Raw genomic sequence first — 27,629 nt, forward strand, 5'->3', positions numbered from 1 at the left:
ATTTCCTCTTGAACGAGAAAACACAACAGGGGAACTGTTCAAAACTAATAAATTTATGTAACAAAATTATGTAACTAATAAAATACTAAATTAAATGGTAAAGTACGGAGGTGGAAATGTAAAGGGGCATGGTTTAATTATTTTTTGATGAATGGTTTAAATTTGGTAAATTTTTGTAAATATGCTTGAAAAGAATTATGAGAAACTAGGTCAATTATTTTAAAATTTATCGATCTATGATGTTTTTGGAGAGAGAAGAAAATGCGTCCTCCAGGGTGTGTTTTCATTGATTTGCCAGAGAAAGCACGCTTTGTAGGGCGCATTTTCTGCCCATTCTTAAAAACGCGTTCTACGTGGCATGTTTTCTTTGCCAAATTTGTGAAAACGCGTCTTGGAAGATGTTTTTTCTTTTCTAAAATTTTTTTAAATTAAAAATTTGTATATTTATTAATAAGTGCTGAAAGTAACATATTTTAACTTTATTCTTAATGTATTTTTGGGTCATTTTTTGATGATAATTGTGAATTTTATGCTCCTAATATTTTAAACTCATATTTTGATGTTTAATAGAGCACTTGAGAGCAAAATGAGCGAAAATTGAAAAATTATAGTAAGTTATAGGAGCCACATGGGTTGATTCATTCCACACGGTCGTGTGACCCACTTGAGCTATCGCACGACCATGTGGTAGGCCATGTCGATTGCACGAATTTGCACTCTGAACAGCGAAAAAATTACGATTTTTAGGTTTTTCGGGTATTCTAAGACGTATATATGATAAAAATAAAAAGATAGGAGGGGGTGTCAGAGAATATTCAAGAAAGCACCTCGAAAAATACCATTGGAGCTGATTTTGAAGTAGATTTTTGTCAAGATTGAAAACTCCCAGTTGATTTCTTAGGAGATTATAATGAGTTTATTTATATCTTTCAGATATATTGTATCTAGAATGTTTTTATTTTCAAGCATGAACTAATTTTCTAAATACCTAGAGAGATGAACCCTATGATAGACTCTATCGTTTGATTTTTATTTTACACAATAAATACTTAGTTTCTTGTTTCAATTATATGTGCTTAATTCTTGGTTTAATATTTCTAAACTATTGATCCATATTTGATGTGCTTAAATCAGAGGAAGAATATACATGTTTAAGAGTATATATTGCATAATTGAGCGGAGTTGCATACAATTCTAGAATTAGGGCGATATAAATCTACATAGAGAAATCCATAAATCGAATTAATGAGATAATAAGGATTTTAATTAGAAAAAAAATTCAATTAATCAACCTAGAGTCATTGCTCTTACTCTCGAAAGAGATATTAGTATAATTTAGGGATTTCTATGGATCAAGTTGCTAAGTAAAGAAATTACGTAATTTAGATTGATAATGACAAATGGAATCTAGGTGAATTCTTTCCTGGGCATTGTTTTACTTCTTGGTTGTTAATATTTTATTTCTTGATTTATTCTCTGTCGTGTTCGTTAGTTAATTAATTTAGTTAATTTTAGTTATTAATTAATCACTCAATTTATTCGATTAAATAATAAAAAGAAAGTAATTACTAGTACTTTTAGTCTTCGTGGGAACGATATCTTTACTCACCGTAGCTATACTATTAATTGACAGAGGCAATTGCTTTGGTCCAATTTTTAGTTAGTTTTTGTGGACATCATTTATTCGACGTTTGAGATAGATATTGTTATAGTTTTAATGTATGTTTGAATTTACTATTTTTTTCCCTGTAAAAGAAAAACCATATACAACATTAATTTACTAAATTTTCATTTAAATCCTTTAAGAATTACAATGTTTGTAGCACGACCTAACATATTCAAAATCCTTAACTTAAAAACTTATGTAGATGCATCCCAATTGTAGTAAACAAGATATGTATATTTTAAATAAGTGTACATTGCAAATGTAAAACAAAATAAACAACTTTGAAAAATTACAAACAGACATAATCATCGATCTCCTGAATGTACGCCACAACCGGGTGCGCGTCGGGTATGTTGGGAAATGTGCCCATATTGTAGTAAATATGTAACTGTTTTTTATTTATTTAAAGGATGAGTAAATAAATAAAGTTAATTTCATATTTCACTATTATGTCTTTTGTATTTATGTCTTTTATAATTTGCATGCATAGCGAAATTGTGACAAGTAAATATTAGCTCATTGATTGTCTAAGTTCGAACTGAAGATAAGTGGCATTATAAGAACGTTTACATTGCGAGAAAGACAACTTACTTCAATAGATAATCTAAATGAGTCTGTGGTCCCGTAAAAGAATTAAAGTGTGCATTTGATTCAAAAACTAAGAAGGATTATTATGTCGTCTACAATTTCAATTGGGGAGATGACTAGTTTTGGCTATCGGAGTAGTTGACTCTACGAGTAGAGACATAAATGTATTCATTGGTGGAATGATACATTAGATTGGACCCAAGATGAATTAATTCTGAATCCGTTCTGAATTCGTTTGTGAATTAATTCAACTGTGATGTTCATGGTGTGATTTACCTAAATTCTGAGTTAGTCACTGACCATGCATATGCAATTCATGTGCTTTGATATAAATGGAGGCTATGCTTTAAAGATGATCGAGCCTATGACTGATATATTTGGTACATGACTTGTGTATGGTGTGGCTTTACTAGCAATAGTGGAATTCATAGTTCAATTAAAGAGTTAATGATATCTTCTCATTGGCATTGTGTGGATTGATAAATATGGAACGTGGCCATGGGTTGCTGGTTCCCGAACGAGCAATTTATCATAGTCATTTGTTGATGGTGGTCATATTAATCATTAAGAAGATGAAATGGTGACAATGAGATAAAATATGATTGTATTGAGTGAATGGATTTAACTTAAAAAAATCAAGGATATCATATGAGGGTAACACACACATGACGAGGTTATTGGACAAAGCAGTTGGATAAATTACTTTCATAAAGAGTATACAATAAGGAATTTTCAATCATCATTAAGTAATTGCAATCACTAGAGTCTAATTGTATATGTCCTGTTGGTCCCTCCGCTAGCTCAACAAAAGCTCAATTGAACTACATTTGAATTAGAAGAAAATTCTATAATTTTGGGAATAATTTAATTAAGTCAATTTATTTGATTTGGAATTAAATTAGGTAGTCGTGAGAATTGTTCAATTAGAGAATTTGATTAAAGAATTTTCTTAAAAAAATTATTTGATTTTTGGAAAATTTAATTTTGATCAAGTAAAATTAAATTAATCAAATTAATTAAAATTAATATGATATTTTTGAAAGTTAATTTTCAAGTCAAATAATTGACCCAATGGGTAATTGAACTTGAAAATTGGACCTGAGATCGTAAATTGGGCCTGGGAGCCCATAACCAAGACCAAGACCCAAAAACTAGTCAAACGGGGCCCGATATGAGAAACTGGGCTAAAGGTCCAACCGGTGGCTAGATTGGACCAGTTGGGTCGTCATTGACCCAGACCGAACTGACAGCAGCCAAATCGATTTGGGGTGCCGTAAGAGTGTCACACCTGCATCACCAGTCACGACGGTACCGGTGGCTGTGACAGCTTCGTTCCGATCGCCAATGGCGGTTAATCGTCAGTGGTTGAGTTGTGGAAGAGTTACACTCCTATTGGACTCTACTAGAGAATTTGATTTTAGATTAATTATTTCAAAAATAATATTATTTTAATAGTTTAATATTAAATTTAATTTAATACTTATCTTAATAGTATTTTATTAATTTAATATTAAAGTGATTATCTTAATATTAAATTAAATTTAATGTTTATCTTGTAGATAAATATTCTATTATTTTAATAAGATTTAATATTAAATTTAATCTAATAAATATTATATTAATTTAATATTAAAGTGATTAAGTTTAATCATAGAACTCTCTAAATTCTCCTTATATAAATAGAGACTTGGGTTATTATTTACAAACACTTGAATTCAAAAGAAAGTTGTAGAGAGAAAATTATCTAAAGAGATTATTTTAGAAAATTAAATTCTTTAAAGAGATTATTCTAGAAAATTTGTAGATATATTTTTCTGATTTACAACTTGACCTAAAAGTTTAGAGAAATTGTAAAATTACACTACTGATAATTTTTGTGAAAAATTTTCTGATTCGAAACGAGCCCACATTCGGCAGACGTGAGCTTGGGGATAATGGAGAAGACTACTTGGTCGAAGTGCTCATACTAGACGAATCGAAAAAGTACAATTTTGATTAAGTGCTTATTAATTTAGATATCACAACCAAGATATTTTTTTAAAAAATAAAACTTTGGTTTTTCCCTAAATTTATTTTCTGCTGCGTTTGCCAAACCTGCTTTTCCAACAGGGTACGTCTAAGGTTCCATCTCACTGCTTGGGGTAGCAGCTCCACTGGGACTTCGGCTTCGTCTTCATGAGCACATCAGGGTTGATTGCTGACCTCATCTCCTTCCTTTATGGATGACTGCAACTGTGTCCTAGCCGCCCATAGTGCATTCCCCTAGCTAAGTTGATGTTTGCGAGGACGACCCAGCTTTGAAGAACAAAGATGTTAGGGGTGTTTACAACACTGTCGGCGGGTTAATATTGTGTCGCATGGGGTGATGGCGTATGGGGCGTGTAATACGATGTGAAAGGTGGCGATCGTGCGAAATATATCCCTGAAGAAGGTGTCGGTGCAAGGAATGATTGCGCGTGCTGTGGTGCTTGTGTAAAATAAACCGATGATGATTGTATTGGTGCAAGGAATGATTGCGTGTGCTGTGATGCTGGTGTAAAATAAACTGGTAAGTATTATGATGATGGTGTAAAATAAAATGGGTTAGTGACAAGAATAAATGTACCATACTTGTAGCGCATATTCCTAACCCTTAATTTTTATAAGCCAAAAAGCTTCGCCATGAAAATTTTGAGAAGATATGGCATGGAAAATTTCAAGCCTGCCAATACTCTAATTGCTCAAGGTGAAAAGCTCGTCAGCAATGAAAATATTGAAAGAGTGGATGAGATAAGCTATAGAAGCTTGGTTGAATGCCTACTTTACTTGATTGCACCCAAGCCAGATATAATGTTTGCTATAAGTTTGTTGTCGAGGTACATGCATTGAAACAATATAATCCATTACAAAGCCACCAAAAGAGTTTTGAGATATGTAAAAGGAACATTGAGCTATGGAGTGAAGTTTATGAAGTCTGAAAAACTTAAGCTACTTGGCTACTCAAATAGTGATTGGGTGGGATCTATTAAGGACATGAAGAGTACCTAATGGTTACTACTTCACTCTAGGGTCAAGTTTTTTTTGCTGGAGCTGAAGGAAGCAACAATCAATAGCACAATCCATAGCTGAAGCAGAGTATGTTGCAGGCGCTGCAGCTGTGAACCAGGCCATTTGGCTAAGAAAGCTGTTGAATGACTTAAACATAAACCAAGAGGAAGCAACAAATATCAAGTGTGACAATCAGTCTGTTGTTGCAATTGCAAAGAATCCATTATTCCATGGGAAAATGAAACACTTCAAGATTAAGTATCACTTTGTGAGAGAAGTGGAGCAAACAAAGGAGGTAACACTAGTTCATTGTAGTTCACAAGATCAATTAGTAGATATTCTGACAAAGCTTCTTGGAAAGATGAAGTTTGAGAAGTTGAGATACGATATTGGATTTCATAGCATGGAGGCTAAGGAGGAGTGTTGTGAGATGACCAACCATGCATTGGCGAACAACATAAATGGTGAAAGTCCAATTTGCCAGTACATATGGCGGACGACATATGGTAGACAGTTGAAGCTGTAAGCCACGTGGTGAACAAACATGGCGAACAACATAAATGGTAGATTGTCAATATGCAAACTAACATATGGAGAGTTCTTATACAGCAAGCTTGGCAGATTGTCTAAGCACATTGGCTAACTGTCTAAGTGACTGCCTGGTGATAAAGCGAATTGAGAAATGAAGTGTTAGACGTCTTCTTAGAGCAAAAAACCAATGTTTTGGCTTAATATTTTGTTTAGTTCTTATGTTAAGATACTTAGTTAGAAACAAACTAAGTTGGTAATGATTTGTGTGTTTAGGTGTTGATTATATAATCAATTTGTCTACAAGTTAAGTTTTCCTATTTTCAAGATGTTAGTTGGATTAGTTGAGTTGTTTGGAAAACAAAAGATATATATTGTAACCTTTTGAAATGAAATTTGAAGAGTGTTGAAAATCAGTTCATCTTGTTGGTTCAATGTTTTCGTTTTGCTTTCTTTCTTAGTCTCAAAACACCAATAATCTAGAGTATTTTTGTTAAATAATTTGTTACATGTTAATCATATTATGAAAAGTCTAGTTTCAATTTCTAAATTTTCCAGGGATAATGGAGTTTTTTTAAAATTTCATGCCCATTATTACTTGATCGGGTGAACGTAAAAGTATAGTGTTGCTTTGAGGGATGGAGATAGATGACCTTTACAAATATGGTTCCGGTATAGATTATTAACTTCCAATAGATAGTCAAATTCTTGTAGTCATAGAACCTTCGTTATAGAACCTTCGTTATTTATTGAGTGGGACCCAACTCAATTAGGAGAATTACTTTAATGCCCCTTTGTATTTTAAATAAATTATATTATTTGAGGGTGCTTTAGTCTTTTTATTTTAAAAAACAATAAGATTATGCATATGATGGGATTTGAACCCATGCCAATAGGGTTAGCAAAACCTTAAATTTGTCATTCAACCAAAACTTCATTTTAATATTTTAATATTTTAATTTGATTATGCACACTTTATTAACTCCATCAATTGTCACTACACCAAAACAAACTTTTAGCGACGTTTTTAGCGGCGTTTGGATAAAAAACGCCGCTAAAGATCGATCATTAGCGGCGCCTTATGGAAAACGCCGCTGAAAATAAGAATTAGCGGCGTTTTCCAGAAAGCGCCACAAAAAACCTAAGCCCAACGACGCTGTTTACCGAGCTTTCGAAGATTTAGCGGCGTTTTTGAGAAAGCGCCGCAAAAAAACCTAAGCCCAACGACGCAGTTTTCTAAGCTTTCGGGGATTTAACAGCGTTTTTAAGAAAGCGCCGCTAATGCTCAGGGATTTAGCGGCGTTTTTGAGAAAACGCCGCAAAAAACCTAAGCCCAACGACGCCGTTTTCTGAGCTTTCGGAGATTTAGCGGCGATTTTTAGAATGCGGATGAAAATTTTCTTTGTCTGACAAGAGATGCTAAGTCGGATTTTGTTCCAGATCTTTAACAGCAGGTAGTATATAATTTTTCCTTTTGATGAATACAATATTTCATTACAGGCCAAACTAATGTTTGGCAAGTTTAATAGATAATAGGCTACATCTTACTCAAAATGTATAGTTGCTTGCCTGAAGTTCATGCATGAGAATTTTGTTGGCCTCTTTTGTGATGTTTTACTCTTTAATATATTATAAACATTCACATGCAGCTTGTAGGGTTAAAGGTCGAGTTGTGCAGGTTGCTGGAAGAGAAAAGATCAACTGTTCTCAGGTTAATAATTTATATTATGTCTATTACTTTTGGTTATTCAATTGTCAATTCTCTATACACCGTAGAGGAAATGTAATTTATTTTCTTGGTTACAAGTTGCTTTTTACCTCTGCTATGTCATAATGTTTTATAAATTGGATATAAGTGACTATTTAATCTTTGCATTTTAAGGAGGAACTTCCCTGTTATTTATTTTAGAATTGTTTTTTTAATGTTCATGTTAATGAGCATATAGACTAAGTTTGTAATCTATAATGGGTTTAAGTCATGGTTTTCATTTGGAGCTTTGTGATTAAAACACTATTATTACTTGAATGGAAATGTATTTGCATTTGTGTATCCTGCAATGCTTTTTAATTGAACTTTGGGGTTGGAATTGTTATTAGGAAGTAATTGATGTTTTTATGTTGATGTTAATGAATACAATAGACTAAGTTGAATTTTTTATGGGTTCAAGTCATGGTTTTCATTTGGACTTTGTGATTACAACACAACAATTTACTTGAATGGAAATGCACTTGTGTTTTCATATCCTGCAAAGCTTCTTTAGTCAATTTTGGAGTTGAAATTGTTATTAGGATGTAATTGATGATTTTTTATGATGTTAATGAACATAATAGACCAAGTTTGGGACATTTTATTTGGTTTAAGTCTTTGATATTCATTGAGAATTTGTGCATTGTGATTAGATAACTACTTGAATGAAATGCACTTGTTTGTACCCTGCAATGCGTTTTAATACAAGCCTGGGATTGGAATTGATATTAGGATTTAAGAATGGAGATGTTTCCCCAATTAATCTTGCTTTAGGATGATGCTATAAGATAGAAAAAAGTAAATGCAATCATCAAGTTGTTACACTTAGCACTTGTTGTGGTTCTATGATACTCGGACTTGTTTATATGTATTGGATACGGGTATGTTCATGTATTTCTGGCGATATAGTTCTTGCAACAGCTTACGGACATGAGCTTCCTCGCTATGGACTTGAAGTTGGCCTTACAAATTATGCAGCAGGTGGGATTTACTTTTCTAGATGTTAAGATGATCTTTTTCTTCTATTTGAGGATATTATCTTATTTAATGACATTTTGAACACAGCTTATTGTGTTGGACTCCTTTTGGCTTGCCGAACACTAAAGCAGCTGGAGATGGATGTTGAAAACGAGGGTAATGTTGGGGTATGCATTTGCCCTGGTTTCTGAGGTGTAGAGATGGACTCCTATTTTTTCATTCTTTTTGTAATATATAAACACCCCTGTTTCACATAAACAATTGGAGTTTATAGAAGCAATAAACCCATGTAGTAAACAGTGAATGTAGTAAACCTATTTTAGTCTAATTTCAAAGGGTTTTTTAATTTCCATTTTAGTCTATAAATTTTCAAGTTTATTATTGCACATGTTGAACTTGTGCATTTTTTTTTTGCAATCAATTAGTTGCACTATTTGAACTTGTAATTTTGCTATTTAAATATTAACATGATTTTTTAATATTTGGACTAAAAATTATTAATTTATTATTCAATACTAATTAATTTTTTCTATTAATAATGTTTGATTTTTAATATTTAATATTTTTAAATGTTTTTAAATGCTAGTGGCATTTGTGATAAAAGCGCCGCTAAAGGTAATGGTTTTTAGCGACGTTTGTGATAAAAGTGCCGCTAAAGGTAATGGTCTTTAGCGGTGTTTGTGAGTAAAAGCGCCGCTAAAGGTCATGTTCTTTCGTGGCGTTTGTGATAAAAGCGTCGCTAAAATTCATGATCTTTAGCGGCGTTTGTGGGTAAAGCGTCGCTAAAGGTCATGATCTATAGCGGCGTTTGTGATAAAGCGCCGCTAAAGGTCATGATCTTTAGCGGCGTTTGTGGGTGAGGCGCCACTAAAGGTCATGTTCTATAGCGGCGTTTTTTCTCATAAACGCCGCAAAAGTGAGCGACGTTGTCAATAGCGGCATTTTTTGCGGCGCTAGTATTTAGCGGCGCTAAAAAACACCGCTAAAGGCCTAAAAAACGCCGCTAAAAGCCTATTTTGGTGTAGTGTGTATACCTATATTAATAATGTTGTTGATTGAGATGGTCTCACAAATTAACTCGACACCAGCTTAGGATTAATAAAAACACCACGATAAATAATTGTATTCATTTAGTAATCTTAATCTAATGTATTCATGTGTTTGAATTTCGTTTTACTTAGAATTTAATCTAATATTTTTATTTTAATATCGTACATATTTAATGTGTTATTATTAATTAGTTTCAAATCATACATTTTGTTATTTATTTATGCTACTTTAAAATACAAATTTGTATTCTAAATACATTATTTTCACACATATACGCATGTGGTAAAATTTTTAGTACTAATAATAGTCCTTTAATGTTTTACACTACTATTAATGATAATTTGTATGAGCTATGGCATAGATGACTGGGTCATGCAATCGTTGATTCTTTGTTTTAAATGTTGCGAACTTGTAATGTGAAGCTTCCCAATACCATGAGTAATATAGCATTTGTTGATAATCAAATGGGTAAGAGTCATCAACTTTCCTTTTCACCCTCACATACAACTTACTATCAACCTTATGAATTAGTATACACTGATTTATAGGGACTTACACATGTTGCTTATACTCGACATCATTGGATATATTTACTAAAGTCAAAATTAGAAGCTGTTGTTGCTTTTAACAATTTTTACAAGCTAGTACAAACACAATTTAGTGGTTGCATAAAGGAGGTGCAAAATACGGGAATGGGGAGAGAATTGAAGTTTTTATTCAGTGTTACCATCATTTGACTTACCCTCACACTTGTTAGTCCAAATCTTCGGTGAGGAAAATCTCGAACACACGAACGAAACTTGAACAAGAAAAGAAGAAATAGGACAAGGCTCCAAGGCATGTATCAAGCCACTATCTTTAAGGTTATATTCGCCCCCATCTATCTTCGGTGTGCAAATGAGTTCTAAGTAAATTAACCTCGAGGATACAATGAAGCCAATGACTATTTGCGTTTTTCTCTGACGAGAATAGTCCACTACGCATTGAGCAATGTATAACAAGAAACTCAATTTCTACAAAGAATTTCTGCAGTGATACTTTATAGAATAATCTAATAATATTAGAGAATAAATGAAGGAAAAAAGAAATAATATTAGAATTTGTTGGTGTGCTTTCCAAATGAAATCTCATTCCTATTCATAGGAATTTTCATGTCTTTTCATATAGACATCTTTTAATAGGTGTCTTTCTGAATAACAACGTCTTTAAAAATAAACACATAATTATTAATTTAATATTATAACTATTTAAATAATAATATTTAAATAGTTATAATACCTTTTCAAAAAATTAAATAACATAACTTTTGATTAATTGCACCCATTCATTTATAGTTATTGGAACACTATAAATATTTGAAAATGTTCCGACAACACTTCTCTTAGTAAATTGGTGTAGTCAAGAGCAAACATAGACACATTGTTGGACTTGGGCTAACACTTCTTGTTAAAGCATTTAGGTAATTTAAATGTTGGTCCAATGCCTTCGTTAGTGCGTCAACATAATTAACAAGCTTCTTATGTAATACTCTAAATTCGACCTAAGAGTCCAATCAAATCCAAAAAGTTATATTGGTCACCGGAATGACTTGGTTGTTCAACTGTTCATTTATTACACAACAAAACATAATTTGCCGAACATGCAATCATATTTCAATCATACATAAATGCAAACATATGCAAATTTAAAACAACTTTAAATCGATGTTCAAGACCCCTAGTATGTAAACTACAACACAGTTACCGATACATGGGTTGTAGGTACCGATACTTGACTCAAATTTGGAAATAGTAAACTTCAATGTTTTGGAAGATTGAATACACCAAAGGCTTGTATTAATACTTGAGTACGAGTTAACTAATAAAATTAATTTAAAAAAGAACCCACACATAGTTACACACAATAAGACTTAAACTTTTTTTTTGAACAATCTCATTATAAGTTCTGATCACTTTTTTTGACACAATGCCTAGAACTATCCATAACCCGCTCCCTAACACATAAATAGGAGGATAATGCGCTTTAGCACACTCGAACTCACGTCCTTCTACATTGGTAATAATGCCCATGCCAATTAAACTAAGACTCAATCGACTAATAAGACTTAAACTTAAACCCTCTATATTACAAAGTCTCAACATTACTCATATATGTAACCAAGGTCTCATTGTCCTAAACTTCCGGCCGGATTTGTGGACTCCATTATAACTACTTTAGCTCCAATAATTCAATCTAATCCAAAGCAACGTACCATATTTTATAAGAAACATAAAAAAGAAAAAAGAAAGAGAGTAGTAGCTAGCTACTAGTAGTTTCTATTTTTATATATAGCTCAATAATTGAATTGAGAGGGAAACATTATGTCACTCCCATATTTTTCAACGTAAAAGTTCCACGTTAAACGTCGGATACAGTAAAATCGAGACGAGCTATCAAATTACCATTTGATATCAATACTACAACGTAATGAACCCAAAGATGATTCTTTTCATAATAAGACAAAAAATTGTCCTCCAACTTAATGAAATGGCCTTAATTTCCCAAATTTTCTCTGTCCCTCGACTTTAGTTAGATCCGACATAGAAGGTGAACAAAGCACATGCACTTTAATTTCCTAAAATCATCACTGTTATATTTTTACTGCTCTACTTTTTCATTTCCCCGAACTTCTAGATCTTGAGAAAATACAAAATCAAGCTAATTTTTACAAAGCTTGAACTCGAAATTTTATGCTAAATACCATTATCCAGGTCAAGGTGGTCCTCATCTTTTCTTATTTCAATTTCCACATGCATGGCGATTTTTGGACATCTGTTTTAACAGAAATCTTGATGAGCAGTACTTTGACAAAAATCTCATCAACTCGTTATTTTATTTATTTTGTTTTATTCTTTCTTTTTTGTCGGAAAGAGGGGATGAATAGAAGAAGAAGGCATAGTTTTTGCTTGGTGGGACTTTAGAATTGAGGACAATATCACATGCCATGTCGCTTATTTGGTTTGAAAGCTTTGGATTGTAGTGCCATACTTGAATTTGTTGGGTGCAAAAATACAATGTTTCTTCACTCACCACACCTACACTTGGAATATTATTTAATGCTAAAGTTTAGCACCTCCCAAACCCCAAACCTATTATTGCTTAACCCACACTCTTGAAAATGATAGCATTTATTTATTTTTTATTTTGCTTTTGTATGCAACAACAAAGATCCAAACAATCAAACAAGCATTTCCTTTCAACATATTTAGGCTGGGAATTTTACCTAATTTATGTATCTATATCTACATTTTATTCATAAAGGGAGTGAGTGAGTTCTGGTGTAACTCCCAACTCCCTATCAAAACTAAGTTTACTATAAATATAAAAAAGCTCATCCCTTCTTTTCCTCGTCAAAACATTATTTGGCAGTTTAAACAATTTGTACTTTTTTAAAAATAAAAGTTTTAAATTTTTTTACTTAAATTTTTATATTGGCCAAGACTATCGCTGGACAGCTTCTACCATATTTAGGACTAGTGGTTGACCTCATAATTTAATTGTGTGGACAGGAGTTCAATTCCCACTCATAGGATTGGATCACATTTCATGACTAGCCGTTTATCTCTTTGGAAAGCATTCACAGGTGAGAGGATTAGTCACGGCTGCTTACGGTGTATATCCTATTTGTTGAATATGACTCATATTTCAATCAAATTTGAGAAATAATCTTTCAGTTAAACTCTGTTTATTTGTTTCAATCAAACTCTGATTAGTTTAGATTATTTTATTATTATTTGACCTATGAATTTAGCCTATAAATAGACTCTTTTACAACCTTAGAAAATACACCCATTAGATATTAGAACTCATAACACATTTAGAGAATTTTGTGTTTAAATTTTGAGGGTTCTTTGTTTTCGAATTTTCGAGGTTTAATTTTTATCTCCATCTTTTGTACTCTTCATTCTTTTGCTATTATAGTAAAATTATCTTTGCCCGTGATTTTTTATCCTTTTTTGAGGGGGTTTTCCACGTTAAATTTGTGTGTTTAATTTCTCAATTTTTTCGGCTATTTTTACTTGTTCACTGCTTAATCGGGTTGATTCTCAAAAAGTGGTATTAGAGTTAGTTCAACTTTCATAGATTAGCCCGTTCAGAGATGGTAGCAACAAGGTTTGAAATTGAGAAGTTCGATGGTGAGACAAATTTCAACCTGTGGCAACGAATGATGGCAATTCTAGTTCAAACTGACTTGAAAAAGGTTGTTACTGGGAAAAAGCCTGAGAATCTAAATCAAATAGAATGACAAGAGCTTGATGAAAAGGCCTTGTCTGCAATCCAGTTGTGCCTCACGAATACGGTATTGCAGAAGGTATTGATGGAGAAGACCTCATCCGCCTTGTGGAAAGGGTTAGAAACTATTTATGCGACTAAGTTTCTAGCTAACCGTTTAGTGTTGAAACAACATCTATTTACGTTTCGCATGAACGAAGGTGAGCTTCTTAGAGATCACATCAGTCAATTCATTACTCTTTTAAATGATTTAAAGAACGTTAAGGTTCATATTGACGATGAAGATCAGACTATGCTATTATTGTGCTCCTTACCCCCTTCATACAAGTCATTCAAGGAGACCCTGATTTATGGCAAAGACAAACTCTCGTTCGAGGATGTGAAGGGTCATTTGTTGAGTAGAGACAAACTTGACAATGAGTTTGGTTTGGATAGCAAGGCAGATAAGCAAGCTTCTGTTTTGGTAGCACCAAAGAAACGAGACAAAAGGTGTCGCTATTGTAAAAAGTTAGGTCACGCCAAAGCAGATTGTTATGAACTACGAAATAAAAGAGCTACTGAGAGTAACGAGGAAGATGTAGCTGGTGTTAATTTGGCCGATGAAAGCGGTGATGATTTCTTGTTAGTGTCAACGAGCGATAACTCCAAGCTCACGTCCGAGTGGATCTTAGATTCGGGATGTTCTTTCCACATGTGTCCCAATAGAGAATGGTTCTCCACATACAGTTTGGTTGAATGTGGAGTTGTGCGCATGGGAAACGATTCATCTAATAAGGAAATTGGTATTGGTACTGTTAAAATTAGGATATACGATGGGACGATTAGGACACTCTCAGATGTCAGGTATGTACCTGATTTACGAAAGAATCTCATCTCCTTGAGTATTTTAGACTTGAAAGGATGCAGAATCAACATCAAGTCGAGTGACATTAAAGTATCTCATGGAGCTCTTATTTTGTTAAAAGGTAAAAGAACCGGAAGTCTTTATATTTTGGTAGGTTCTACAGTGACCGGTGAAATCGGACGTCCCTCGTCCGTTATGGAGTCGAATTCAACTCGTTTGGAGTGGAGGCAACTTGGTCATAGGAGGGAAAAAGATATGACCATTTCGTTGGAGAGAGGTTCTCTTTTAGATGCAGATTTTGAAAAGTTAGGGCACTGTATTCGTGAAAATCAAACTCGAGTTAGTTTTAATTTGGCAGTGTATAAGTCGAAGGCTAGAAGTCTTCTAGTTTCTAGGCACATATTCGACTCAATTAATTCCTTGCATAGTTCAAGATAGGCCCGTGGCGGGCTTTGGCAAAGATGTCATTGTGGAAATACGAGTCAAGGTTGAGATTTGTTGAATATGACTCTTATTTTAGTCAAATTTGAGAAATAATCTTTCAGTTAAACTTTGTTTATTTGTTTTAATCAAACTCTGATTAGTCTAGATTATTTTATTATTTGACTTATAAATTTATCCTATAAATAGACTCTTTACAACCTTAGAAAATACACCCATTAGAGATTAGAACTCATAACACATTTAGAGAATTTTGTGTTTACGTTTTGAGGGTTCTTTGTTTTCGGGTTTTCGGGGTTTAGTTTTTATCTCCATCTTTTGTACTCTTCGTTTTTTTGCCATTATAGTAAAATTATCTTTACCCGTGATTTTTTATCCTCTTTGGAGGGGTTCTTACACGTTAAATTTGTGTGTTTAATTTCTCAATTTCTTCAACTATTTTTACTTGTTCGCTGCTTAATCGAGTCGATTTCCAACATTAATTATGAAAAAAATAATAAATTTAAAAAATCTTCAAAGTGGTGTCAATAATTTCAAAAGCATATGATATAAAAATAATATATCAATGAGGTATTTAAGATTTTTACATTTTAATTATAGTTATTTATAGAAGTTACTCGATCAAAAATATTTTTCTATAATTCAATTTATTCTTAAATATAATTAATCTTTAAAAGAAATTCACCCAAAAAAGGCTGTGATAAAATTTAGTAGAAGTTAAGGACCTTACGAAGCCAACAGTCCATAACCCATAAATGGAATGAGGGACAATTAGTTTAAGAGTTGTTTACCTATAGTTTCATAAATTTGCTACTTTTTTTACTTACAATTTGTATATTTTATTATTAATATAATTCTAAGAATTAATTTAATATTTTTATAAAATTTAAACAACTTGAAACTAAAAATCTAAACGCTAATACATGCATGTCTAAAAAAAAAAAACTAAATATGAAGGTGAAGATTTATTGGTGACTTGATAAGGGATTCATGAACTATCACCTTACCTTTTTCCATAAGTTAACCAGAGGCGGGGACAAGAATCTTTTGTTTGGAGGCCAAAACAAGAAATTTTATGCTAAAAAGATCTAAACTGAATTAATCTTCAAGAGGGATTGGAAATGCAATTTATCCATAAAATCCAAGGGGACTAAAGCCTTTGGATATTGGCCCCTAAGTTAAGTGAAGCATAGCCATATATCACTTTTAACAACATGGCAACCATATGGATATGTGGAGGAGTTCATATGATCTTTAGCTACATCGGACGAATTTTTTACTGCAAAACAGGCATGAAGAGTTATCCATATAAATGGATTTGAAGCTTTTGTTTTGTTCAGTGATTTGTCCATTTCGGCTCAGTTTCTAGGCCCCTCTTCATGGTCTCCCAATTATATATTCACATGACATATATTGTTACAATATACTATGTTCTACTATCTTCCCTTTTATATATTCATGTCATGTCATGTGCAGCTTCAGCAATTGGAAGGTATTGTTTTTGTCTTGAATCATGTTCATACATAAGAAATATGGGTACTCCCATCTTTCCTTTTTATCTTTGAATATCTTGTGTTTATTTATTTGAACACCAACATATATACCAGATTCATGAACAAACTAGAGTTGCCAATTCCCATACCCTCTCTTGGGTGAGGTGCGACTTAATATATGACAAAACCCAATAAAACTAACTCTAGATATGGTTCAATGAACCAAAAAATATCATTCCCACTGCTCCTAGCTATATGCTTTTTGGATAATCTCCAACTTATTATTTACACCAATATTGTCTGTATTGGACTGTACCTAAGCTAAAAACTGCTACTGCTGCTTCAATCACTGGAATAATAACTGGAATAGTCAAAACCACTCTGATCTGGTAAAAGGGAAAACTTGAAATCCAAAAAAAAAGGGGGTTTAAAAATAGGAAAAAAATTATTATTTTAACAGAAAATTTTGGATTTTTTATGGTATTTTAGTTCATTTTTATCTTTAATATTATAAATGTTGCTGTGGTGCATGTGCGTGGGTGGTGTGGGGAGTGGGGGGCATATGAGAGACATGAAAATATAGGTCAGATCTTCAAAATTAAAAGCAAAAATGGGGACAAAAATTCCTCAGTCTAACATGCACCTACCATCACTCCATATCTGATTTCCTCGACCACCTCTCACGTGGGATCATCTCTTTCCTTTTAACCCAAATTATTGCATTATATAAAAAATATTTTCAAACATTAACTGGTTCAATTAAAGGTTATTAAAATTATAAATTGTTTAATTTTTTTGGTTTCGCATTGGGTTTAGATATATATTAACAGTAGGTTTATTAAGAATAACTTGGAAAGGTATTGGAGCTTAATTTTTAGATACTTGAGTTAGTGAATCTCTAGAAGAAGGACCTTGTGTTTTTTTTTGATTGGCTGAGATGTTTCTATCTGTCATGAACTCATGATCATCACTTTTCAGGACCTTGTGCTTATTGGCTGGAGCATCTTTATTCGACAAGGCTATGTCAAGGGTCATGTAATTGTTGTCTTACTTGGAAAATGACGGTATGAAATAGTGATATTATATTATTTATAATTTTTTTAATAGTTTAATGTCACATTAATAATTTTATTTTGAATTTTAACATTTTTATTTTGAAAAAAAATTAAGTCTAAATGAAAATATTAAAATTCAGGATAAAATTACTGACGTGACATTAAATTATTGAAAATGGATAATATCACCATTTCATACAAATCTTTTCCACTTTACTCGTACATTTGTCAAGTCCCGTTACTTACCTTAAAGCACCAAATGTAATGATGCAATTGGGTGCACTTGAACTTGGGCCATCTAGATTGATTATTCTTTGGGTTTTATAGTGATTGTTTGAGATAATTTCGTGAAAAAAAGCTTATGTAACAAACTAAGAATTAAATGAAATTTTAGCTGAAATGATAAAAACATTGATAATTATGATATTTTGGACTTGAATCTCATTAAGTGTATTTTTTTTATATTTCAATAATAAGATTATTAAAAAATATTATCAAAATCAATCAAAAGTTTCAAAATAAAATAAAGTATATAATACTAAAATTAAACCTTTTAGGTTACAAAAAGTATGATAGAAGTTGACACAATTATATATGAGCCATCTCATCTTCTTGTTCTTGGGGGATTGTCTTTGAACCTCTCTTCAATAAACTTGTCATTTCTATTGTTGTTTAAACCCATTTGCCTCTGTTTTTCTAACTATTCTTAAAGAAATTTGTGTTGGAAGATAATTGCTCTAAGTGATTTCATTGTATCTTCTATTTCTGTTCATTGTTGAGATCCTGATTGGGGATTCTAAGAGCTCTCATCAAGTGACCTTGGAGGTAATAATTATAAATTTATGGTGAGACTTTTGAAATTATAAGACAATTTATTAAAATAAGGTAAAAGATTTTTTTTAATTTCACTTTCAATTATTAAGTATTATCATTTATATTTTTAATATTTTGTCATCACTCTATCCTCAAAAGTAAAATTAAAAAAAGGATGGGAGATAAAACTTGGAGCCGAGGCAGCTTGGCAACCACATCACACATCCTTAAACGCGTCTTAATTAGCAATCTTTTCTTTTCGTGTTTCCCACTCACCAATGTCTACCATCATTTATGGTAACATTGCTTTAATTTCATTAAATTATTTTAATATTTTCTTTGAGTCCACTTTTTCTTTCAATAATAATTTTTGGACTTATTTTAAGAAAGTAAATTTTATTTTATGATTTTTAATATTATTTAATAAAATTCATAAATATTCTTTTAAAAAGTTAATTTTCGAGATAAAAAAACCAATTAACAATTTTGGTATTTATTAAGATAAATTTTACATAGAATTTTCAATTATTTTAAATATATATTTTTTTCATTATAAAAAAATAAAAATAAAATTCGGTTTAAATAATCTCATTTTTTTTATATTTTAAAAATCGTCGGAAGATTAGCATTCCGATGGATTTAGAATTCTTTTGTAAACCCTGCCACTCGTCCACCGATCATGGAAAGAAAATTGTGAGCAAGTCAAATGAAAGCAAGAAAATGCAGCAAAGGTAGCAGTTACAGAACACCTGGCCCTAACTCTTAAAGAAAGGGCATCTCTAACGACCCAATCATTTGCAGTTTGAACTTTGAACATGATCATATTATTATTTCAATTTCAAGACTAATCACCTTTTTTAATTTTTAATTACAAAGGTCTTTTTGTCCACTTCTTGGCTTCGGCTTCTTGTCTCAGAATATGGACACTTTCTTTTTTCTGCAGCTACCTCTTTCTTGCTGTTGCATTATTTTATAAAGAATATTGGGGCTTTGATTTGCCTATGCAATTTCCAAGCAAGTCTGGGGCATCACACAACCTTACTTCACTAATACTCTAATCAATTATGCACCATACTTAAATTAAATAATCATTATGGATTCATCAATCTCATTTAGTGAGTCTTGGACATATTCTCTATAAGACCGATAGCATGCCTGGATTTATGAAAGACTTTGGTAAATCCTTTTATACTTGATTTCTTTTTTTGTTTTAATTAAGTATTTATATTTTTTTTCACTAAAATTCTATTTGATTTGGATATCAAATTAAATATTAAAACTAAATTCAAATAGTGAATTGAAACTAAAAAAGAAATTCAATACCAACTTAAACATTGAAATCATACTTATTATATTTTTTGTTTGGCAAATCTTTATTGTTTGAGAAAAAGATTGAATGACAATGATTCCATATCTCTTTTGCCGTCCTTTTCTTCATTGATGCCATATATAAAAATGCTACACATTTCTAAAATTAATAAGAAAAATGAACTTCAATTCTTATTATATAACAAAAATGAACAACAATGATACACAAATATGATTTCCGACAGGGCTTTTGGTTTAGCCGGCGTGAACTTGGTTAAATCTCTCTACAATCATTTCTTGTTTCTTAATCTACACCGCCTAATCACATGCATTATTATATAAATAAATATCCTTACATAATGTACAAGTTGCGAACCATGCAAACGACCACATGGGAACTGTCATATGATCAACAAGCGTAAAACTCGACAAGCTCCGCCAAAGACTCGGGCTGATGAGGGTCAGCATTTTCTAGCATCCAAAGCAAGTGTTCGAATAACACCACCTCACACGACACGTTGATGACGGCGTCGGAGTCATTTTCGCCGCTCGACCACTCTGCGAGTTCACGGAACAAAGGGTTTTCGACGATGTCGGAGCTGATAAGGTACCGTCTCCGGGATTTTCCCACGTAGACGGGCTGAAGATTGACGTCCGACGACACGTCTTCGTAGGTGTCGGAAGCGGCGACTACGGAGCTGGACGCCGGACGGCTTTGCTTGTGGTTGAATGAATTTAGCTTCTTCAGAACTGATTTGAGCTTCATTAGCTTGTTGCCGCCTTTTGCCATGGGGCGTATAAGGATTTTTTGAGGGGGGTTGCAAAAAAGAGGGTGCTATGGAAAGGGCAACAAGGTTCGTTGTTTATAAAGGAAGTTGGGAGTTTCGGAAAGGCAAAATCGTAAATTTGGTTATATGAATTGGGCTCGTATGTCAAAGGGGTTGGCCATGAATAGCAAATCTATTATAAAATTCGAATATGTTTGTCATCTACATTAAATTCTATTAATATTATCTGATTTATTTAACAATACTATTATTTGATTTTAATTATGCTATTTACTGAATATTGAATTAAGTAACTAAGAAGTAAAGTGAATAAGATATTCAAATTCGTGGACTCGGATAATAAATATTCAAATATGAATTTATTCTTTCTTAAATTAAAGTAGGCTCATAAATAAATATTCAAGAATTAAGAATTTATTACAAATAGTAATTAAAATATTCAAATCTTAATAATATCCTAATTATCAATATTTAATTATAAAAAAATAAATTAAATCTTAAATTTGATTTTGAATAAATTAATCACTTTAAAAAAAATGAAGCAATTTAATCTTTGTTAATATTAAAAGTAAGCATCTAAGGACAATTTATCAATCACTTTATATAATTTTAATTGGTATAATATCAAATTTAGGCTCAAGATATACCTATCCTGTTTATTTATTATATGTTTTTGAAGCTAAAATTATTTTTATATATTCTTTTTTTATTTTTTTAGATTTTTAAGAACTTTATACGTTTTTTGCGATAAATTTTTAGAATCCAAACATAATATATAAACATTATGAGCTTAATTTGTTATAATATCAATAAATATTATGTACAATTGATGAAAAATATTAATTTTCATAATTAATTAACCTTAGTTGCTTACTTTCAAAATTGACCAATATTAAATTACTTTGTTTTTTTGAAAGGGATCAATTTGTTCAATATCAAAATTGAGAAGAACTAGAGAGGTGCTTTTACCTATTAAATAATGGGCTTGCTCCTTTTTCGACATCTACCATGGGTACATTAATTTAGTATTCTTAATGTGATATATTTATGTGTTCTTTTTTTTTTGTGAATAAAAATATATTACTATACTAAATTACTTTGAAAAAGACTAAGGGATACAAATACTTCTTTCCCTATCTACTTCAAGAGATATATTTATGTGTTTAAATTTCATTTTACTCACAATTCAATCTAATCTTTTATTTGAACATTGTACATGTTTTTATGTGTTATTATTAATTAGTTTCAAATAAATTGTATGTTAATAGAATGTTTTTTTGGTTGAAATTTTTAGATTAAAAAAACTGTATACGTTTTTGGGATGGTTTTTTTTTAAATTTATTATTATATTAATAATGATGTATAATGGATAAAAAAAATATTAATTTTCATTGTTAATTAGTTGAAATGTTTACCTAACATGGAAATTGAGAATAAGTGTTGGAATAGGTGTTTTTAACCTGTTATAAAATGACAACGGGCCGTGGGTGCTAACAAAAACCCCTTGTTTTAATAACTTAAAATATGATGGTAATCGATTCTAAACATATTAGGAATTTGTCAAATGTTTTCTTAGTTGAATGCACCTTAGAATAATAATCCATGTATCATATCTTCACGTTGTATTTAAAACTCTCAAAACAAATTATAAATGGTTGGTTAGATGTGGAGTAGCCTTACCTATTTACACAACAAAACAAACTAGTTATGTTTTAGAACCAAAAAAGTTAAATGGTTTCAACTACTAAAATGACCACTATGGTTAGAGATGGCAACCAAATCAGTGGGATGCTGCTCTCATCCTTCACACTCAATTTTGACCATGGATATCTTATTTCACACTGGAATCTATTTATGTTAAAATGTTGATAAGACAATACATTAATTTGTGTTTTAGTGGTAACATATTTAAAAATTAAAATTTTGAACTGCACCTGTCTGTCATGATTTTTTACTGTTTCTTGGGAAGCAAACAATACATGTCTTGTCATTTGCAGCAACCAATATCTAATGAATTCCACTTCCAATCCCTTTCTTTTTTTCTTAATAAACTTCAGATTATTAATTATATACGTATTAAATTTTAAAAAGCAAGGAGAAAACCGTCAATATCATAAACAATTTTTACTTCAATTTTGATCAAGTGTCATGAGATGAAAAAGAGAAAAAATGGTCCTACTAGAAACGAGGTTTTTACTTTTTTCCAGCTTTTATGATTCACCACCCTGTTAGATTTCAAACGTACCTCTTACAAGGCACGTTTAGGGCACTTTGTTGTTTAATGCTATTGTTGGTATTTGTTTGGATTATATGTACCAGTGCAATCAAATTTATTTTCTTTTTATTATATATAAAATAAAGAGAGATAGAGAGAATAAATAACAAAGAAAATATGAAAGTATTTGAAAATATATTTTATTGATCAAAAGAGGTGATTACAATGCTTCATCAGAGTCTCTATTTATAGGTATAAGAAGTATAAAAGAAGTAAAAATTTAATTCTAATAATTATTAAAATTTAAAGTATATTAAAACTTTATTTTGATCATGATGGACGTCCACTTAATAAGATATTTATAACACTCCCCCTTAGATGTCCATTGGTAGATAATGTGCCTCGTTAAAACCTTATTAGGAAAAACCCTGTAGGATAAAAACCTAATGAAGGAAAAAGAGTACACAATCTATAATGCGCATAATATGCTGCCTCATTAAAAATCTTACTAGGAAAACCCAATAGGACAAAATCTCGATTAAGGGAAAAAGAGTGTAACACGTATTTACTCCCCTAATGAAAACATCACATATTTTCTCATGTTCTACGTATTCAATCTTGAATACTAGTTTTTCAAATGAATATTTGAATGTATTTGATAAGCATTTGTATTAACATTCTTTTAAAACTCATGAGTGAGAGAAAATTTTGGGAAAATATAGTTTGATCTCTTCAAGAGTTTCAACAATAATCATAGCAAACTTTAAACATGATCCTTCTACAAAAATACAAATAGGTATTTTGGATTATTTTATAATCCTCTTTCAACTATTATTGACTAAGTCAAATTTACCACATATGTTCAATTATTTCAATTCATATAAATGAATAATTCCTGAGAATTTCAATATGCTTCTAGCGTTCTAAATCCTTCAAGGATTTTAATATAAACTTTACTATATAGTGATTTATAAAGGTTGTAACAACAACTATTAGATGCAAGTTAATCTTTTATGAATTGTCAATTTAATAATATATCTAAAGGTTATTACACCTACCACAAAAGAATATTATATCTTTTCATAATCAATACCATTACTTAGCGAAAAACTTCATATTTTTATTCCGCTTTTGCAAAACTACTTCATTTGCACCCTCACTGACTTTATACCTTTAGATATTTGGACTAATGGTCCAAAAACAAAACGAATTTAATTTTACTTGAGTTGCATCTTTTTTATTTTGATCAATTTATTCCATATCTATATTTCTCAATAAATGTATTCAAGATCCTCCTTTTATTTTATTATTTCAATAATAATATTGCATGCAAAATCATTGTCGACCACTTTTATTATTCGGTTTTACATTTTCTCGAATTCACATAACTTATCAAGATCTCTTATTTTCATTATTTTAAAATTCAGTTTTAGGTACCTGAATCTCTTTTAGAGTTCTACTTATTAGTTATGTCTTGAGTTTCTTCTGGAACCCCCGCCTCCACTATATGACCATCTTGAATGTTTCCTCCTTTACTTTTACAAGGATTTTTATCTTTGGAACCGAACAGTCTTCCACGCTTCAAGCATGGATTACTTTCTTTTACACTAACAGTTTGCCCTATTAGGACATCAATTCGTATTGGAGCATTTTCAGCTGGTATGTGAGATTTAATGAATCTGGCAGTTGATTTGTAAAATGAATCATCTGTTGAACTTCTGGTTCACATTGCTTTGTACGAGGATCTTAGACATTGATAATTCATTTCAAATACTTTATTAATCCAGCTTTTTATTCTCTCCCCTAATGTTGGGAAAACTGACAACTCATGTAAATATAGATTCCTAATCTCTTATGATGACCCATATAAATATAGATTCCCAATCTCTTATGATGACCCATCTTTGTGCATTGTGGTGGAGCAGTTGGAACATATACCGCACATCCAAAAATTGTAAGATGGGAAATATTTGGTTCTTAACCAAAACTCAATTGTAATGGGGAGTATTTATAATTTATTAGCTTGATGCGTACAATATGTAAATCAATACAATCTCATGCTGAAATAGAAAGCTTTGTTCTCATAAGTAATGATTTAGCTATTAGTTGGAGGCATTTGATAAACAATTCAGCTAAATCATTTTGTGTGTGAACATGAGCTACAGGATGTTCAACTTTTATCCCAATTGACATACAATAATCATTGAAAACTTGGGATGTAAACTCACTAACATTAGCAAGATGAATTGTTTTAATTGCATAATCTGAAATTAATCATTTAAACAAGCAATCTCACAAACGACAAGTTACAAGTTGATAACGCATGTGATTATTTTGTAAATGCATCTACCAAAATCATAAAATATCAAAACCATCCACATGGTGGATGAATAGACCCATATTCATTTCAGAAATGTAAGACATTAAATCTCAACTTTAGCTAGTGAGTTTCTAAGAATCAATTTTCATTGAGAACAAGCAATAAATGAGAATTTTTTAAATTAATGAATCTTCTGGTTCTTTAATGAATGTCCATATGAATTCTTAATTAATTTTCGCATCATATATGATCCAAGATGGTCTAACTGGTCACGCCAAGTAGTAAATGCATTTGTATTAGTAAACTTCTGGTTTACTTTAACATGTGTTTCAATTGTACTAAATTGTAACAAATTGATAATTTTATTATCATTCCTTTTAATTTGTATCCACATATAAGTATTATTGTGGCATTTACTACTGGAAATATCTAAATCAATGTGAAGTCTATAATGTCACTAAGTCAATAAATATAATTTCTAAATAATTATATGCAGTATTTGCTTTAGAGAATATGCCAAAATCTTAAAATGCCCAAAAATCTGTTAATATCAAACTTTGATAGTGGATCATATTTTCCAGGTGTACAATAGGTACATAACCAATGACTTTTCATACATAAGTTTTCTCTCTTGCAAGTTCTCTTCAATAATTTTTTACCACGTAATTTTAACTGAGAACTTATTCTGAATACTGTAGAGTTATATTCATAGTTTTTAAAAAACTTGCAACTTTAGGTGCATCCAACCATAATAAGCTTTAGATAGAATTATCATATTCTATTACTCATAAGTAAATCTTTCACAGTCAAATATTTTACTTTCAATCATTTAATGAGGATGATGACAAAAGAAGATCACAAATATTATAAAATAAATATAAATTAATAACTCAATCCTTTTTTATTTATATGAAATATAATATTTTCCTCATTCACAATCTCAATATGAGATCCATTACAAATACCTTTTAAAAGTAATGCATTAACCATCATAAATTTTGTGTTTTTTAAATAGTGATATATTAGCTCTTCTAGAGCTTTCAACTAATTTTGTACTATCAAATATTGGAATAATATTTGTTGGTTTCAGTACCAAATAAGATAAATATTTTCTATCTGTAATAATAGAATTCATTACTACATTTTCATATCATTCCTCAAAGAATATCAACAGAAACAAAATATTTAGGCATACGCCACATATGTGGCCGATAATCTTTCATATCACATTGATAATATAACACCCCAAACCCAGCCTAGACGTTATGGCCGTATCTGGCAATGTCACACGATAGTGTTTTTGAAACCTCGTTGTTACGTTGAAAACATTCCATGTTATTATCTTTAGTAAACTTTTATTAAAACTTAGGAAGACGTCTTTATTCATTTAAAACATGTGTTATGAAACATCCCTCGTTGCGGAAGCTTTAATAAAATAGTCTAAGTGATCATGCGTTTAGAAAATACTTTAACTTTTTGAAAATTGAATTTCCTACGACCAGCAAGTATAAATTCATAAAGTAAAATAAATAAATAAAAACCCAAAATTTAAAACCAAAGTCCAGAGAGTCCATAAATTACAACCCAAATAATCAAATCATAAATCGTAAATTTAAAACCATGAAGTCCAAATATTACTGTGTTCACCACTGAGTCCTCCGTCGCACCGATCCGTCTAAGTCTAGGGATTACCTGTGCACATTAAACAAAAAGGATGGGTTTACGTAAACTAAGTGTGTAATCCCATAGAAACAAACAAACAATCAGTATTCACAGTGCACAGTTGAACAGTCTTGGGCCTAAGCCTTTTTCAGTACCAGTGACAGTTTGGGCCTTAGCCTATCTCAGTACAATGTCAAAAACGTAATAGGGCCTTAGCCCATCATAGTATTAGTAGCAGTAACAGTTATGCAGTAGCAAAATCCTACCCATCCAGCCTCTACACACCATCTCCGTCCAACCCTGCACTCCATGTGGGGATATAATCAACCCACCCATCCCTACACTCCAAGTAGTACCGAATGCGGCACAAAATAGTAGTTTGCAGCTGAGCTGCCAGTAAATAAAGCTTAAAGTCTTTCAGTACACTTCCCTCGAATAACAACCCCCAACCCAATGCAATGCAACATACAATGGATGATATGCTATTATGCAATTTCAGTATATATATTTGGTTCAGATATTAACATGCTCATTACAGATATCATTCAGTCAATTTCACACATTCAAGGGTTTAAGTAGGGCTTACCGACCTTACATTAGGTTCACAGTCGACTTGGGTGACCCGTGCAACCTTAAAAATATTCTAGTAAAAATGGGCCCACATGCTCGTGTGTGCCCGTATGGCCCACTTGGCCCAAATTGGCCTTGGTTGTGTGATCCATTTTTAATGTAACCCATGCTAGCTAAATATTCATATATGTTTTCACTATTTACTTATATGTTCATTCAAATTTGTCTACTTGAGTCATTTTCACTAAATTATTTATATCTTGA

The 27,629-nt window shown here is 31.5% G+C and overlaps 1 protein-coding gene and 1 long non-coding RNA gene across 2 annotated transcripts; one reads left to right on the forward strand and one right to left on the reverse strand.

Annotated features, from left to right (window-relative positions):
- The first annotated feature begins 7,481 nt into the window (after positions 1–7,481).
- Positions 7,482–8,884, forward strand: LOC121218519 (uncharacterized). The gene is made up of 2 exons (XR_005914835.1): positions 7,482–8,537; positions 8,622–8,884. It is a non-coding gene; the product is annotated as an uncharacterized lncRNA (long non-coding RNA).
- Positions 8,885–19,980: 11,096 nt separating this feature from the next.
- Positions 19,981–20,643, reverse strand: LOC107900287 (auxin-responsive protein SAUR76). The gene has a single exon (XM_016825948.2). The coding sequence runs from the start codon at positions 20,598–20,600 to the stop codon at positions 20,220–20,222; it is 381 nt and encodes a 126-aa protein (XP_016681437.1). The 5' UTR covers positions 20,601–20,643; the 3' UTR covers positions 19,981–20,219.
- Positions 20,644–27,629: the final 6,986 nt, after the last annotated feature.

This window comes from Gossypium hirsutum, chromosome D06 (assembly GCF_007990345.1).
Source record: "Gossypium hirsutum isolate 1008001.06 chromosome D06, Gossypium_hirsutum_v2.1, whole genome shotgun sequence".
NCBI lineage: Eukaryota > Viridiplantae > Streptophyta > Magnoliopsida > Malvales > Malvaceae > Gossypium > Gossypium hirsutum.